The following is an 18,848-nucleotide window of genomic DNA, read 5'->3' as shown; positions in this document are numbered from 1 at the left end:
TCTTATAAGTATATTATACATATAGTTTTAGTAAAACCGAAGGGTCTTGACTAATGCCAATCCCAAAAACAGTTGATCAAGCCAATAAAGAAATTGGCTTAATCTATGCTAATTTGTGGTTATTTGTGTTACCACTTTAATGGTGGACACCAGGGAGTTTGAGATGTTGTCCCTCATTTCTAAAAGTGTAATTAATGTTTACTTCAATTTTGTTGGGCCTCACTAGGGCTTGAATTAGCATAAACAAGTAAAATAAATTTAATGTGTTACAGACAGGAGGGGCGGGAGCAAAATACATCTTGCCCAGTGAACCCAAAATCCTGTCGAGGTCACTGATGTAAATAGGATACCATCCATTGCACATCATGTTATATGTACTGAAAGCAACAACAGTATTAGAGTAGCCTGGAAGTAAACCAAATTAAACGGCTGAACTTTGCACTCCTGTACCACATAGCAAAACGTGCACCACATGAACAGTTGGTTGAAAAGCAGATCAGGATTGAAAGCTGCGCTTTGCCAATCACAAGGTTAAAATGACAAAGGGTCTGCCAGTGTGTTTGGAGCTCTGATGTTCAGCGCTTTTCTGAAAAGCTCAAGAGTTTTGGTATGACCACTCAACAGTAAACAATGTATCAATGCTCTAAACAATACAAATCGTTCAAGCCTGTAGGCCGAGGGTAGCCAGTCGGTCCATTAGACATGCCAATTGGTGTTACCATGAGGGTCTTTCACTTTCGCCCGCCAATATGTGAATCGGGATCTTGGTCTGATTCAGGGGCGTCATGAACCCTCCTCTTTAGAAGCTAAAGCGGGGGTGAAGTTCTTGATGGGACTCTTCTATTTTCATTTCGGCAGAAAAAGGCTCTAATTAACTTGAAAGGGTGGGTGATTGGTTGGTTGAGTGAGTGAGTGAAAGGACTGATAGGTAGGTGTGTGAGTGAAAGGGTGGATGGGTGAGTAGATGGATGGATGGATGAATTAGTGTAAGGATGTATGAGTGAAAATGAATGGATGAGTGAAAGGAGAGTGGATAGATAAATTAAAGAAGTGATAAATGAATGGGATGGTGGATGGATGAAAAGGTGAATAGATGGATGAGTGGAAGGGCAGATGGATGATGATAAAGGATGGATGAATTAGTGAAAGGGTGGATGGATGGGTGGAGTGAAAGGGTGGATAGATGGACGACTCAAGGGCAGATAGATGGATGAGCAGATGTATGGATTGATGAAAGGATGGATGCTTGTACGTCATGAACAGCCAACTTTAGAAGCTACAGCAGGTTGGAGTTCTTGATGTGCCTCTTTTTTCTTCAACTTGTCAAACAAAGGGGAGTGAGGGATTGAAAGGATGGATGTGTGAGCCAAAGTGTGGATGGATGGGTGAGTGAAAGGATGGTTGATAGTTAGATGGATGGCTAAATGACTTAAAGAATGGATGAGTGAAACAATGGATGGATGAGTGAAAGGGGGTGGATGGATAGATGAATGATGGATGGCCTAGTGAAAGGATGTATGGATGAGTGAGTGAAAAGATGGGTGGCTGAGACAGAGAGAGGGTGGGTAGATTCATGGTATGGACAGATGAATTGAGTGACAGGGTTGATGGATGAGCAAAAGGATGGATGGTTGAGTGAAAGAATAGATGAAAGTGTGGATAGGTGAGTGAAAGGAAGTGTGGATGGAAGGGTGAAAGGATGACTGAATGGATGAGTGAAAGGGATGGTGGCTGTATGAAAGGATGGATGGTGATAGGGGCAAATGGATTGAATGGATTAGTGGTTGGGTGGAAGGATGAGTGAACTGATGGATGTTTGGATGGCTTACTGAAAGGATGGGTCAATGAGTAAAAGGAAGGATGGATGGATCGAGTGCAAGAATAGAAGGAGTGAAGGCGTGGATAGATGACGATGGATGGAGGGATGAGAGAAAGGTTGGATGGGAGATGGATGAGTGAAAGGATGGATGGATGGGTGGATAGGCTTGCAGATGGATGAATACGTTTGAATATGGATGGGTGGATGGACGGAATGGTGAAAGACTGAATGATAGATGAAAGACTAAATGGATGCCAGAATATAACGGTGAAATTGTGCTTATCTGCAGGTAGATGGAAGGATGAATGGATAGATGCTTGGATGGAAGAGACAGGAAAGAGAACTTCTAGGGAGGGTCCAGGTAACTTGCGTTGTGTGCCTGATGCCATAACAGCTTTGGTTCAAAGTGCGGGTATTTTAATTTTATGGCTACTCCATTGGTCTGATTGATGCTATCCTTTCCGGGACCAGACATAAGGCTGCTCAAAATCATCACTACAGTAGGCAGGGGGCCCGAAACATCTCCTCTGGTAACTTCTTGTAAAGTAATCATGGATGAACACTGCTTTTTTCACCCTCAACTAGTTCTTAAGTGGATATTTAAGCCGCATTTGCAGGTCACTTAACTTTGCCCAATGTGAGAGTTGGGTACTGTCTCCTATTGACCATGCACTAAAGTAAAATGAGCAGTGAGACATATATCTAATGTGTGGTAGTGTATTTCTATCAAAAAGTATATGTAAAAATGATACGAACATTTACATTTTAATATGGGTGTGGACATTTTGTAAGCACATGGGCATAGTTTGTGGAGTTTCGCTACACAGAACTCCGCAAAGTGACAAAAAAACTCTGCAAAGTTCTACAAGTGTTAAAGTGCAGGGTGAAATGCCATTCGTGCTGGTCTTCCTGCCGCCTGGGTAGAAATTCTACCCAAGTACCAGCTCGTGTTCACAAACTTACCGTGTGCGAGCGGGGAAAAAACTCTGCTGCACTACGCAGAGCGGAGTATTCAGCACTCCGCGAGCTTTGTGGAGCGCAAAGTGCAGAAAACTCTGCAAACTCCGCAAACGGAGCGGAGTTCACAGCCCAGGCCTAGCATGTATTGGGATTTGTGTATAGATTGTGCATATTTTGAGCACACGGATCTGGTTTATAAAACATCCACTAGAACATAACCTATTTTAAAGCCAGAAACAAGTGATAGTACCTAATTTGCACCAGCTGCCAGGTGGGCAGGGAAGGCAGTCCTCTTTGTGTCTGGCACCAGGCAAAGCTCGAATGGTGTCAACTGGACATGGTCTGGGCGATGCTGCTCCTTCCTCACAGAAAAATCCTGTGCAAAAAAAACATAATTCCAAATATTGAGTAGTGTATGCTAATACAATCTAGAGGCACGTATTGACAGCCTGTGCAGAGCAAAGGTTCCTCTCCAAAAGTGAATTAAGCATCCTAGCAAGATGTATGCTCATTATGCAATGTATTTGGTTTTTATCGTAACAATAAACATAGAAACATTTATACTAATTACACTATCAAACTTTGTTTAATGTCTAAAAGGTTAGAGACAACATTTCTACTTAACAAAGACAAACAACGTTGGTAGTTGGTAGATCCGAGTCAACCAGTTGTATTAAATAATCATTATTAAGTGTCATGCATGGCATTAAAAAAGCTAGAATTGTGGGACAGGGTCACAGGTCATCACTCCGACCACTTATGTTTATCTTTCCATCTGGTCATGCCATTTGTACCCGAGGAGAAGGAGGTGGGCCTTCATGTAGAGAGCGTGAGGAAAATCCCCTCTAGAGCCCACTCACCAGTGAGAGCTACCTTAGGCAGCTCTATGGTGGATTACTGGCATTACTAGGAACCATGTATCCCAAGCCTAAACAATGCCTCTTTTCCAAGTCCTGATGCCCTGTCTGTTGACTGTCTCCCTCCCAGCCACTACCGAGTTGATCACATTAGTAATTAGTCGTCAATATTAGTGGTCAATGTCAACTTCCAGGACATTACATTTCTATCTTGGTGATCACCAGGACTAGGCCTATGGACCAGAATTTAAATTGTGTTTTTTTGGGGTTGGCGCAACTAACAGACATATTTCAGGTCTAGATGGTTCTAATAGTTATTGCCATTATTTTTTCTGTCACAGCCTTATAATAAGACTATATTCCTGATCAATCCCTAATGTCATTCAGCCCCTTGTCATCCACTCTTCTCATAGCAGCATACAATACTGTGACTCCCTTAGTGTTATTCAAAAGTGTCTGTTAGGCCTGTGATGTGGTGGTTTCACATTCTCACAACACCAAGTCCAGTGGTGGTCAAATAACAGTTTTCTATATACTGCCCTTGTGGAATCTCAATTTTTTGTCTAGTTTCCTCGCGGGACCTCACAGCAAACAAGCCTGGCAGGGACCACAGCCCCCAGGCTCCATCGGGCACTGCCACATCTTTCAGATCGCGAGGCCCCGCTGCACGGGACCTAACAGCAAATGAGCCGGGCAGGGACCACAGCCCCTGGCTCCACTGAGCACTGCCGCATCGTTCTTCCTGAGTCCAAAGGCGCATAAAGGAGGTTGTGAGGCCTCGCTTCGCGGGACCTAACAACATATGAGCCAGGCAGGGACCACAACCCTCAGGCTCCACAGTGCACTGCTGCATCATTCTTCCCGCACCCGGAGGCGCATAAATGAGATCTTGAGCCCCCGCTGTGTGGGACCTAACAGCAAACGAGCCTGACAGGGACCACAGCCGCCAGGCTCCACCGCGCACTGCCACATTGTTCTTCCAGCGCCCATAGGTGCATAAAGGAGATTGTGAGGCCCCGCTGCATGGGAAGCACGCGGGCCATACCCGGGCCAAGGGCATACCTGTCCTTGCCCGTCTCTGACCAAAGAAGGCCGGGTTTGACCTACTGGAAAGTACTGTCTTTTGACTGTGTCAATCATTGGTATGCAGGACTGCCTTAGGCGTATAATAGGGTACTGACTGAGCTCCTTGTACATCAATCGAACACGTGTGATCCACCTACCATTGAGTAAAAACCTCCTGGACTATATTGTCTAACCACACTACCAACTGGTTGTTGCCTGCATATACTCTCCCCACGGTCTGGTGATAGATTTGTAGCGCACTATTTCTTTGTATTATTTCCTCCCTTTTCTACCCTTTCCAAGCAGGAGTACAGGTGGCTATGGGCAAACGTAAGGCAACTAATATCCTGCCAGAGTCTGATAATGTCTGGTCAATTATTGACTCGTTTTTAGTGTGGGCGGTTAATGTGATCTACCAAGAGATAAATGTAGTGGAACAATGTCTCTCTACAGAGGGTGGGATTAGGTGCAGGATTACTGGGATCCCTGTAGCTGGAACAGTCATACCTCCAGTAACAGAGAGCCTAACCAGGGAAATTATAACCTTAGTGCTACCGATAATTTCGCAGTTCAAAATAATAACGAGGCAACACTATACACTAACACAACTTCCGTTAATCCGCCCCACTCCCAAAAGGAAATGTAAGAAGACCACTGCCATGCCTGGAGGCTCTGGAGGATGACATACCCCAAAGATTTCAATTCCATCTTGTTCAGAGGATGGGATACGAACACTCTTTTCTTGGGATTTACAATAGTGCTCATTATTGGCGGGATCACCTCTAGAATGGAAGCCCCGTTAGCACCAAACCAAGGGAAGCTGGAGTCCCTGTTAGCAGAAGTTAAACAGATTAGGACCCATCACCTTACACTCTCAATGGGGCAATCCAAGGAGGTGTCTGACATAGCACTTGTACTAACTACATCTACAACAACTAACCTACAGAGGGCTAGTATAGCGTAATTTAGCATTAACACTGAGAAGCCACAGGTCATGGGTGCTATGACTGAAGACACTCCCAGGGATCATGAGTGACCTCTTGCCACTACATTCAAAATACAGCAACATCCCAGGATACTTAATGTAAATAATGCACGTCTGACACATAGAGATACCCCACAAGCTTCTATACCAGTAGAGGAATGTATTGTCAATGTAAAGATGCCCAGGTCACCATTAATTTACCTCCAGAATATTGAGCCTATGTGAAAGTCATAGTCAATGCTGCACCATTACGTCCGAGCCAAATAGAATCTTACGACTTTTACGACTTTGAAAAACAAAATGGTTCACTGGCTCAATAGGAATTGCCACTAACCAGTACAGGATGCCCACCAAATCCTGTTTACAAGAAGAGTGAGTTGGATTGGCCCCCTGAGAAAACATTGTACAGTGGATTACATTATAATTAGGCTTTCCTGTTTTCAGTTTCTATTCTAGGTAAATTCTGGTGAGGTTTTTTCAATGATTTCAATACCTTAAAAAAAACAGTGGTTATCAGTGGTTACACATTTTTGCATCATTAAAAACAAAAGAAACAGTGTTTTTCTGGTGTTTATGGAACTCTTTGCTTTTATTATTGCTTGCTTTCTGCACTTATGCATGGTATATAACAGTGTACGTACAATGTAAATGAGGTCCACATATATTTTTACAAATCAAACTTGTCGTAGTACACCATACAATACTTCTTCAGTGAGTCTTTGGTCATGCAAGATCGCTCTTTCCTTCCCATGTAAACTTTTATCTGTGAAAACGCCCTCTCAACATTGGCACTTGAAACAGGCAACGTCAAAACAGCCAGAATAATCAGTATACAATTTGCTAACTTTGGCCACTGACATAGCTTTCCATGCCAATATTTGTGCACCTGAAGAGTGTGATTCTCTGCGACAGATTCTGAACATATGTATTGAACTAGGCGCGTATGCTCTTAGAGTTATTAAATCGGTCAAAACTTAGGCAGCACTTTTGAAACTCTGGAGAAAATTTCCTTTTATGGAAGGGATCTATAACTTGTGCAGAGTACCACAGTGAGGCTTCATTGACTTCAAATGCCATGTTTGGTGAAGGGCTATTTCTCATACATTGTAAAATAAAAGTTCTTGAATTGCTCCTCAACATTTCTTTGTTTACCAAGTGGCAAGCACTCTGCCATGGAATATGTTGCAGTGCCAAAGTCACTAAAAGTGTCGCCCAGTCTTCTCTCAAGGAGATGCTTCACATATACACTAATTATGCTGAACACTTGGTAGACAAGGGTGTTTTCAAACTCTAGTTTTTTTATTATGTCCACTAGAGCAGTCGTTCTTTCCTGTAAAAACCTAAGAATGCAGTACAGTGTACTTTTTTTCAAATCACTACCAATATGGGACCAAAGATCCTCACATTTCTTGCCTTTGGCATCATCACTCGGCAAAAGTTCTGTAAATGGTTGCCCATTGGAAAATATAGCATTCATGCCCTCTAGGACTGAGAGCCACCATCTAAGTAACACAGTTGGAATGAATCTTTTGTTGATGCCACACAATGCACAAAATGAGAATTATTTGCGTTTTAGATTCCGGGCTGAACAAAACAGTGCACCAGAATGGACTAAAAAGTCAATAGCATTCTTCATTAACTCTGAAGATTGTAAAGATGCTTTCAGCATACCATCTAACAACTGGCAAGTATCTCTTACAGGGAAGCACTTCAGCTCAGGTATCAATTTTGACAGGCCATCATATAACTTTTTCATATACGTACCTGAATCACTGCAAATACAAACAAAATCACTCCAATGTTTGTTGAACTTGGAAAAATGTTTTGCAGCAGCATTCCAAGTGACACTGCGTTCCATGTTTTCCAAAAGTCTGGTGTCAGGTTTTCACCAGTATCCCAGATGCTTTGTGACAGCACTCTTTTCACATATACCTGTCACTATACCTTACATTGAATGTTTAAAGCTTGGGGTGTTTGGCAATTCACCTACTATCAATACTGACTCACTAGAAAAGGGGGCTGATGTATCAAGGGTTTTTACCCATTCTCTGTGGGTAAATGTGTTTGTACATATTGAGAAAGATTCTTATGAAACAAATATTTTTCCTATCAGTGAAAGACTCAAATGTAGCCAAAAAATCTAATATGATTTTGATATTTCCTGATTCTCTAGAGTTTATAAAATAAATACACAACACCTAAAACATAGTTCTAAACCCTGTATCTTTAGACCAAAGACCACCAAACAAAAAAGGAAGAAGAAACAATATTTTAGTGACATCCCTATACAACAAAACTCAAGCAGAATATTGTTAGCCCACTCTTTCTTGCTACTGCTACCTTATATAACAAACGTACATGGTACTGGCCCCTTCAGGAAGAAATGAAAATGACTCTTTCACTCTCCTTTTCCTTCCTTTGAATGGTTTTTAGATTGTGCAGGTTTTTTTTTATGTTTATATGTTTACACTGGTGAGGGCTATTTCCCTTCTGGTAGGGTTTTATCAGTTATTGTAGATTTAAACCTAAAACCGGACAGCCTAATTATAATTAACTTTAGGGAACCATGGTGGGCTAAGGGTGTTCTAACGGGGGTTGGATGTCACCTTCAATTAGAACAGAACATGTCACTTCAGCCCTTATGTCTTTTCAACAGGTAATTTCAGCACTCTATGCCTCAGATTAGTCGAACAGGACCAATAGTTAACCACCTTGCTCCAGCATATCCCTCACTCCAAGCATTTTTGGTCTCTAACAGATCAATACAAAAGGGGGTGGTGATGGACGGAGCATCTGAACCAATCAAACACTCACACCCAGTCAACAGATCTGGGTTTAGTCCATCACCGTTCTTTAGCCCAATCTGCCACCCCAGTTCAGACATGGCCATATGCAAATCAGTCTGACCCTGTGCCTCATGAGAACAGTCCAGCCCGAACTGCCAAGCCATGCCTTCCCTGGACCGGAAACAAGCTTCCGAGGACCGGTTTCTGGCATTGCAGCCGTCTTCAGCCCGTCTTGCTTGAATCCAGTGGCAAAGTGGTGGAGTGAGCTAAAGAATGATGATGGATTCAACCCAGATCAGTTGACTGGGGGTCAGTGTTTGATTTGTTAAAACGCTCCGTCCATCTTCCCCTTTGTATCGCTTTGTTCACCCTAAGTTGGCAGGGTATGCCCAGATGTGAGTCCCTTGCTCACTTTGCCACTGGATTTATACTAGCCTGGCTGATGACGGCTGATTACTTAGAAACCGGTCCCAGGGTGCTTGTTTCCGGTCCAGGGAAGACATGGCTTGGCAGTTCGGGCTGGACTGTTCCCATGAGGCACAGGGTCAGACTGATTTGCATATGGCCATGTCTGAACTGGGGTGGCTGAGTGAGCTAAATAATGGTGATGAATTAAACCCAGATCAGTTGACTGGGGGTGAGTGTTTGATTTGCTCAAACGCTCCGTCCATCATCCCCTTTTGTATCGCTTTGGTCTCTAACAGATACCAGATACTGAGTGATCTTCAGGACATTGATTGAAATGAGACAGGGCAACACACAGTGAATGTGCCTCCATGTCATGTAGGTTGGGAAGTGGATTTATACACAGTTATTAAGGGCAATCACAATATCACTGATACTTTATCTGTTGCCTCACTGTCTCCTTATGACGATATATGGGATCCCATACCCCTAGTAGCTGCTCCACCTAAACAGTCATCTTTTAGTAGTAGTGTCCTAGGGATGGAAGGAGGTTATGAAATCGAGTCTTGGAAAATAGGAGGGTTAGGGAAGAAACAGGGTACATTGGGTGGATGGAATTTATGGGTGACCTGGATATATTACGTATTCAAGAAACAACTATAGGCCCTCATTCACCAATTCTATGGATAACATTTAGGGGAGGCCGGGACATAGTTCTGGTCAATTTTTATAATAATGTTTTTAACAGTACTCAGGATAAGGTCGTTTCATCCCTTGAAGGGGGACGGAAGACTTTACTCTAGTCCATTATCAACCGCTTTATATTAATTTGGGCTGGAGATTATAATATTCACCTATACCTACACTCTGCTACATGGGTATGTGGGGTTACTGATGAGGCTGAGGCTGGTTATTTACACTTTCCCCACTATGACCATGGCGATCAACCGAATTCCTTATTTCCAAGTTTGATTTACATTTACTAAGATATTCATGTGATACCAATGGTGACCCCATTCCAACTTTTATAGGGAGGAATTCTGCTTCTGTTATTGACCATATCCTAATATCTGCTAATGCACACAAGAGGTGCACCATGTCAAGGGTTGCCTGTCCGGGTCTGAGTGACTATAACTGTATTATTATAGTGACTCTTTTCTTCTGGGGCAGGAACAGCATTACAACTTCTAGTTGTATTACTGACATTGCCCCAACAAGATCTAATGGGGTCAGCATAAAGTGGAATGGAGTGAACCCAACCCAGTTTCTGCATGATATTTGCTCTAAGGGCTATAACGATATTATGCATTGTTTAGAAGATGTGGTTACCCCCAATCAGATACTTTATAGTTTTATTGGCATCACCACTACAATAGATGCTCTTCTGACTCGCCAGAATAAAACAGGCCCTGCTAAACGTAGAGGTTGGTTTGACTACACATGTACCGCTGCCTCCAGGGATTTGAAATTGGCTCTTTGCAAATGACCTAGACAAAATTTGCTGATTAAATCCCTCAGATTCAAATATAAAGAGGTACTCTCAGCTAGGAAAAAAGAACTCCAAGATGTAGCATGGTCCAAATTGTTATGAGCCGCATATACAGGAGATAGCAAATTATTTTGGGATACTGTTAATTCCCCTTTCCTAAAGGATGATTCCTTCCCTGAATTGTTGTCACATGTCACCAGTGATGCCTGGGTTGTTCATTTTACTGGCATTTTAGCTCTTAAATGGCAGAGATGGTGCCCATTCAAAACAAGGAACAGTTGATATGGTCCCCCTTACATCTGGACATTATGTTACAAGAAGTGTTATGGGCCTTGAAGGAAAGCAAAGGGGGCAAGCCCCAGATCCAGATGGGGTCCCATTAGATGTTTTCAAGAATGACGTCAACTTCTGAATGAAGTGGAATTTATTCATGCGCAACTTAGCCCAATGGGCGTCAAGGCGCCTAACTCAATCGCTTATGGGCTCCAATCTTAAATTTTTAACATGCTGCGGTGATAACGATTCTGCCTACATGGGGTACGTCTATTATAATCCCCATATTTAAGAAGGGTAACAAATCAGACCCCAAGAATTCCAATTTCATTGCTAAACTCATCGGTGAAAGTGATGAGCAAAATCCTGCTCAAAAGATTAAAAGAATGGGCCTGGGACTGCTCAATACTTTCACCGGCATTGTTAGGTTTTAGGAAAGGTGTGGGGACCCTTGAGCAATGTGTGAACCAGGATCTACTTATAGGCAAGTATACATGTGCCAAAGGCTGACTTGACTAGCACTTTCAACCTAGTAGACCACACTATCCTTTGGACTACTTTGCTCGGTATGGGGGCGCCTAGGCCAATCATCTGCTTTCTGTCAAGATTATATGAGAATCTGGTGTGTAAAATACACTATGGTCCTTGAGGCGATTGTACCAATAACTTTTCAGTCAAACGCGGCATTCTGCAAGGTTGTGTACTTGCCCTTTTGCTATTCTCTCTGTTTATAAATGGGGTAGACCAGACCTTAAAAACTGTACATTCCGATGCCCCACATGTGGCTGGGCGCCCCACACCAGTGCACTTGTACGCAGAAGATGCTGTCCTGCTGGGCAGGACTCCGGTGGGGCTACAACGTTTAATGAATACCTTTGGGAATTTTATTGCTGCTAGAAAATTCATTATTAACAAATTCAAAATTTATACAATGGTTTGTGGGTCAAGGGACAAGCAATGTAGAACATTTTTTATGGACAAGTCACTGGTGGTCGCTGTCGATACCTTCTGCTACCTGGGAAGTACTTTTTCAGGTAACGGCTCATGGTCCCATGAAATCACTAATATTTGGAGCAAAATGAACAGAAGCACCCATGGAATCTTTAGATTTTCAGCCTAGCTGGGTTCTAGGCCAGTTAAGGAGATTAAAGCAATTTATAGGGCAAGGGTTTTATCCATCCCAACATATGAGGCAGGAGTGGGACTACCACAAAAGTAAAGCTCTCCAGATGGAGGAAAATGGCTTCCGCAAACGGCTACTTAGTTTGCCCACCTCAGCTTCTTCCGAGATCATTCATAGAGAAGTAGGGCTCAAGAACCTCACAAAAATAGTTGCACTTCGTCCCTTGCTTCTCTGGCGTTCCATATGGTCCAAAGATGAAACCAGTTTAACCAAGTCAATTATTTTAGACTGTTTTACTTTTGACAATGTACTGGCAATTCTCTGGTTAAGCTATATTAATTCTTTGTACAGTAAATGATTTAAGATGTAAGTCTGGACTAACCCTCTATCAGCAATATCACTTAGCAAGTTGTCTATCAAAGAAACCTTTATGAATCATAGGACGAAGTCCGGATGGATTGTGAGAGAAGGAAATCAACCGCTAAGTTTTATCATACACTTTAACAGAGGGCTGTCAAGATTATTTAATTGATATTCCTAATCTTACGCACAGTTTGTACTAGTTGGATTTAGACTATAAATTGCCCACCATCTATTTGCCTTCCATAATATGAAAATGTGTTCTATGGATTCAAACCCTTGCCTATGTGATGATCAGAGTAAGCAAAGCACTGTGCACGTTATGCTGTTCTGTGGGGTTTATTCTGGTTTTAGAAGTTACTACCTAAAACTACTTTGTGGAATAAGAATCAAGTTTGTAATGTGGTCCATTTTTCCTTTCAAATCCGCCAAGCACAAGGCTATTGACTGCAAGAGATCTATTTGCAAGTCCATCTTAGAGGATTGCCAAAGTAAGGCTTTGGCGTTTATATATTGAGGGTTAGTAAGTTTTGGCGACTCAGAAGCAGCCGTGAAACTTAGGTTTTCTGTGTGTTGAGGAGTGCAGATGGTATGTACAGCTGTGGAGATGACCCCAAGGTTTGTTCTATTTTGGTTTCAGGCTGCTGTAAAAATAATGATGAAAGTTCTCCCAGATCTTGTTTTTTCATGACAGCGGAAGAACCTGTGGCAGCAGTCAGAGCAGGATGCTGATGGGTGGGTGAATATAGTTGATGTATTTGAGCCTCAATTATTGTAGATCTTCCTGGTACACGTGACGCTAATTTGGGACTGTCAATAAAAGATGAATGAAGGACCGTTGAAGCAAAGCTCATGTTGGCATTGGGGACAGAGTCTAGCCCCAAAGACAATTGAATAGGGCTATTAACCCCCTCCATGTTTGGACACGAGAGGGAACGGCGTTTTGTTTCCATGGAACTTAAGCCCTGGGAACTTGTTGCAAAGGAGGAGAATTCTTCCTTAGTATCTGAGTTGTCGCCTAGGTGGTCTGCGCTGCCATTGGGAAGCAGGTATTTAGTTTTCAGGCCAGTCTTAGCAATCTTTTGGTTGTTCTGTGTCTTGGCGAACCCCAAAAGCTGGTCTCAGTCCTGGGCATTTTGTGCAAGGGTCGTTAGTTGGTGGCCCTGCTGAGCCTGCGCCTCGGTTAGCGTCGACAGCTGACCTTGACCTAGTAGCTGGAATCCGTTTTTTTCATCTTAGGTGCTTTATGGTGTGATTTGCGTGGAGCGCAATGTGCTGGTCCGGTGGTTCCAGAGAACATGCCGACTTGTTCTGTTGTTCTATTGTAGCTGTTTGTTACCGAGGTCCTCCGTGCCTATGAGCTTGCTATTTGCTTACCTCGAGTATGACATAAATAATAATGGTCCTGAGGAACGGTGGAATGGAGAACTTCCGAAACCAGGTAATTGCTAATTGGTAATCTCCTAGGTAAGTGCAGGTGACACAGATAGACTGTGAGCAGGGCTCGCTGGTGAGCAGCAAGCCGCTCCCAACCTAGTTGGGCTGCTTCCGCGGTCTCACCAGTCACAAACACAGCGGGTGCCCCTAATGGCACCTGCACTCACTTCTCACTCGCTGTAGCAGAAAGTTGATTTACTGCGATACAGAGCAGTATTCTTTTAAGCGTTGTGCTGCTGCTACTGCTTGTTTTTCTCTGCTTGCTTTGCTTCAGAGTGAGGGCTCCGTGATTATAGCAGTTGTGGTGGAGGGGCGTAATTGCTGGCGGCGTGATTGGAGACGGCAATTCAGTACTTTAACTCCTTGGCTCAGCTCCTTGGTTCTACTACCATAAGAATCTGATATAGGACTAAAAAGGGTCCTAATATACTAATATTAACCCCTGAACCACACATAGGAACCTCACAACATGATTACAAAAATATTTTATTACATGGAAAAACAAGCTTTCTCAATACATGGGTATAGCATGAATTGTTGCATCATATAAACATTATTAGGAATACAATCTACTAGGGAGGAACCCAAGATCGCTCAGATGGTTTCCAGGTGTGCGTTTTCTACATCTGGAAACCATCTGAGCGATCTGGGGTTCCTCCCTAGTGGATTGTATTCCATCTATTACTTTCAACCATTGGCTATGATATATCTGTGGAGTTGTGTGTTGTTTGTGATAAGAGCTGTATGTATGCTGGTATGAAAGTGTTGGCTGGCATGTGGGTTTGTTGTGATGATGTGACTGAGTTATATATATATTTTTATATCAAACAATAATAATGTTTATATGATGCAACAATTCTTGCTATAACGATGTATTGAGAAAGCTTGTTTTTCCGTGTAATAAAATCTTTATATATTTGTTCCTATTTGTGGTTCAGGGGTTAATATTAGTATATTAGGACCTTTTTTTAGGCCTATATCAGATCCTTATTGGCAGGTAATTTCTGTTTCCCTTTGTTCTCAGCTCCTTGGTTCGACATGGCACCGAAAGGCTCGGCCGCCCTAGGTCCCGGCTCCCGGCTCGAATCTCGGCCCAACCTAATTATCACACCGGTTTGCCGGTTTGCCTCTGCCGCGTCTTGCCTTTGCAGTTCCTCTCCTTGTGGCCACTCTCCATGCACTGCAGGTCAGCTGATACTGCAGTTGAGCGTTGGGGCATTGTGGTGCCCTCAATGGGAAGAAACCTGTGCTCTATGAGGGGGCTGGGACTCAGCCACGCTTGGCACCCCCTTGCCTGCCACCGCAAGACTCAATGAAGCTTTTATTAAGACCTCACTGTGTGAAGATCATTGGGGGCCGCGGGCTGGGAGCCACGAGGGAGCCGGCATCTTCCTCTCACTCACTCAGTAGTCAGCGTGAAAACACGGAGTCTGTCTTTTGTGGGGGCTGCTGAAGTTGCAGGAGTTGTGAGGCGAGGCTGCGGGAGCCAGGGGGTGATCATGATCCCAAGTTGCTTCTCTGCTCGCTGCTCTCAGCTTCCTTCACGTACCTCCATGCAGGCGCGGAGCGTCCATTGGGGCGTAGGGGCGTAGCCCCACTAAGCCCCATGGACCCACCGCGTTCTCACTAAACTAATGATAAAAATATTAAAATAATCGCGCTACCCGGGAGATAACCGACTTTTCCGGAGTGCGCGGGGGGGGGGGTAGGCTTGGCCTGCTGCAGCTGCGCAAGTGGCTTTAAGGGCATAAACTAGCCCGCGCATGCGCAGATTGTTTTTACCTGTGCAGTTCCCCTTAGAGAGAGGACGAGGGGGCGGGCCGCAGCCCCTGTGGATGCACAAGGCGACTGGGCGAGCAGTCATGGTGCCCCCCAGCCAGGATTGGCTGGTCAATACTAAAGCCCTCTCCCTCCCTCGTGCTGCGGCCTCTGTTTATGGGGTTTGAAGACCTGACCTGACCGGACCCAGGAATCCTTAAGAGGGCGGGAGTCAAGTCCCAAAGGAACCGCTCGGCCAGGGAGACCCGTTCGTTCACACTTTGGTATGATCAGCTGAACCTAAGCATCAGCAAGTGTGCATGCTTACAGATTGTCTAGGAGGAAAGTTCCTGTTTCAGAACGTTTTAAAGATTTTGTTATGGTCTAAGTAACAACGTTATGTACAGTTGAGCTGTGAGGTCTAGTCCTGTTTTTTTGTTACTGTTTAACTTTATTTTCACAATATTTCTCGCACTGTCGCATACAGTGTTTTCTGTGCTTCATTTTGTTACTGTTATTAAAGTGTTATCCTACTTTGGCTTACTTCCTTTAATTTATCTACTGAGGTGCATACTGCCCTGAATGTGTCACAGTGTCTGCACATTAAAGGGGTATAGCACATTCCCTTTCTGTTCAGGGGCCCAAAAATCCAAGAACCTGACTGCAGTACGGAGGTAAGGAGAGACAGCACGGAGGTAAGAAGGGACAGCTGGGAGGTAAGGAGGGACAGCAGGGAGGTAAGGAGGGACGGTAAGGAGGGACAGCTGGGAGGTAAGGAGGGACAGCAGGTTGGTACAGCACGGAGGTAAGGAGGGACAGCAGGGAGGTACAGCACGGAGGTAAGGAGGGACAGCACGGAGGTAAGGAGGGACAGCACGGAAATTAGTTTACGCCCTACAGCTGTCAAATGTCACCAGCCGCCCCTGCGGGCTCCATGGTACGCTTGGCACGATCTGCACCGGAGCTGTAAATCTGCTGGAGTGGCTGGGGGAGCAGGTGCAGATGGCTCGCGCCTCGATGAAGGAGAGCAGGTCTGCGGGTGCCGCTCAGGGGACTCAGGGCTCAGGGGGCATTGGTAGTACTGGCTCTCACTCCCCGCTCTCGACTCGCTCTACTCGCCTCGCTCCATGCCAGCAGCAGCTTCTCCGGCATCTGACCTCTTCTGCTCTCTGGCTCTCAGTTGGAGTCCGTCCTCTCTCGCGCGTTCTCGATTGCTCTCAATCAGTTTGCCTAAAACCACTTTTGCTTGTTTACGGAAATGGATCGCATATTGCTGCCTTAAAATACCCGTCCAAACTAAATGATGCTAGGATTTGTCTTAATGTCGCACTTTTTATTAAAAATGCAGTGAATATATGCAAAAGTATTGTTGTACAGACACAGTGGTGACCCTACAAGGATTTTAAATGGAGACAGCACCCCTTTCAGAATAATTTAAGTGTTTTTAGACATGATCAACTTCGGTTCCATGTTGTATGTCAAGTGTTGACTTGTATTATCTTTTATAATTTGATATCAACCATGTGAAAAGCAATCATCTTTTTAACTATGTACACTTTTATGGTTGTTTTAGAAAGTTGATTGAATTTGAATTTGAACCCTTTCACCTTTTGTTTCACTTGAGCCAAGACCAGCACTAAGCTTGTTTCCCAACAGTGTTGTATGAGTTTGGGAAGTCTTTCTTTTAAGTAAAAGTCAACACAAACTAAGTTAACTATAAAAGTCAGTTCTATAGCCCTGCCTAGAAACCCCGTTCAAAATGGTAGAGATGGAATGTTTTAGAGGCTATTTTCAGGTTATGCAGCATGACAAACAATATCATGACGTCAACCCCTCTTCTAACCAGATGGCATTGAGAGGTACAGTTAAGGAGCGCACTCACAGAAGACAAGTGTCCCTACCGCTGCTCCCAAAGACAGAGCACATCAATACATTACAGACACGTTTCTTCTCTTCAAATGTTTACACCTCCTTTATTTTTCGCCAGCCCTCACGCACAAGGTAGGCCCTGCCGCTGACAATGTGTGCACTAACGGCCACATGCATCATCCCGGCCTTTTGCGAATTCCAAGTTGCGAAAAATAGGGAATCGCAATTTGGAATTCGCAAAATGGGTTGCATGTATATTTTCGCAAATTATTTACGATTCAGTAAAAATCGCAATATTTACCGAATCGCAAATATTATGCGAATTCCAAAGTGCGAATTCGCAATTCCCATTGATTCCTAAGGGCCAAAAGGCCCGTAGGGATCAATGGGAAGGCTTTAACAAATTGCGATTTTCTTTTTGAAAATCGCAATTTGTTAATGCATTCCAAGGGTGCAGAGGGGGGTCCAAAGGACCCCCCCTGCACCCCAGAAATGTAATTTGAAGTGCATGTTTCACACACACATGTCCTAAGGACGTGTGACTGAAACATGAACGTTTAAAAAATGCATTTTTGAGCTTTTTCAAAACTTTTCGCAAATTACCACGAGGTTCAACCTCGTGGTGATTTGCACCTCCTAATTGCTAATTCGCAATTAGAAAAACAATCATGCATTGCTTTTAAGGAATCGCAAATTTGCGATTCCTTAAAAGCAATCACATTTTTGGAAATCGCTAAAAATAGCGAATTTCACAAAAATGCATGATGCATCCCAAAAACGTATTTAGGAAGTTTAAACGGCCGATTTTACCGATTCGCACCGTTTGCACTTCCTAAATAGGTTGATGCATGTGGGGGAAAATGTCTTTGACAAACAATACTGAACGTGGTCATAAAGAGTTTCTGACATTTTTGCCTTTGCTATTCCACCATTATCCATGATAACTCTGCTGGGGTGTGTCGTTGATATCTCTGGATCGGTTGGAAAGTTGTCAGCAATGTTATTAAGTCAGTTTGAAGAATTATTAAACACTTGGGCTCGGCTTTTAAGCCATGTCCACTTTCCCACTGTAGTTCCCTGTGCATATCACAATGCCTTTCAATACAGTGAATGCAGATGCATACAGTCTCATTTCTGAGAGTTATGGATCAACATGCATTTTTTTCTGTTTGCATGAAATGAGACCTCGCACATTTGAGTCACTGTAAAGTCATCAGTTTTGCTTAAGTAGAAAGTTACTATTGTCTGCTCATAACATCAATCAATAAAAAAGAATGACATCGGTTGGCTGTAACATTTGAAGGATAAAGAAATTAGGAAAACTAGGTAACTATAGTCAAACACTGTACTTAAACATTGTATCACTTACACAAATATGCTTAGCCTTTTTTCAAAAAACTTTCCGGTGCAATGCCTAAGCCTTGGATCAGTGAAGGCATCTGCCCTCGGGATCTGCCAGGGGATTATATATAGTGATAATAAACTGAGAGAGCGCCATGTTATTCTTGAAAATTGGAGGGGTGCACCATAATCCCGAGTAGTCAGCACCCACATATTTAAAGGGTCTACTAATGTAGTTTAGACTTATAATTTTAGGCTGCGAATCAGCACGATATATACATATGGATGTGTTTATTAATTAAAGACTAATGTAGCATTCTA

General features: G+C 43.5%; 1 protein-coding gene across 1 annotated transcript in view; it reads right to left on the bottom strand.

The window, feature by feature from the left end:
• LOC147732424 (uncharacterized) overlaps window positions 1-18,848 on the bottom strand; it is a 2,559,122-nt gene that overhangs the window by 797,606 nt on the left and 1,742,668 nt on the right. Inside the window, exon 76 of the mRNA XM_086954262.1 lies at window positions 3,030-3,155. Coding sequence (XP_086810388.1) covers window positions 3,030-3,155 — 126 coding nt within the window. The remainder of the gene's footprint in view (window positions 1-3,029; window positions 3,156-18,848) is intronic.

This window comes from Lissotriton vulgaris, chromosome 2_1 (assembly GCF_964263255.1).
Source record: "Lissotriton vulgaris chromosome 2_1, aLisVul1.2, whole genome shotgun sequence".
NCBI lineage: Eukaryota > Metazoa > Chordata > Amphibia > Caudata > Salamandridae > Lissotriton > Lissotriton vulgaris.
This window is presented reverse-complemented; position numbering and strand designations above follow the sequence as displayed.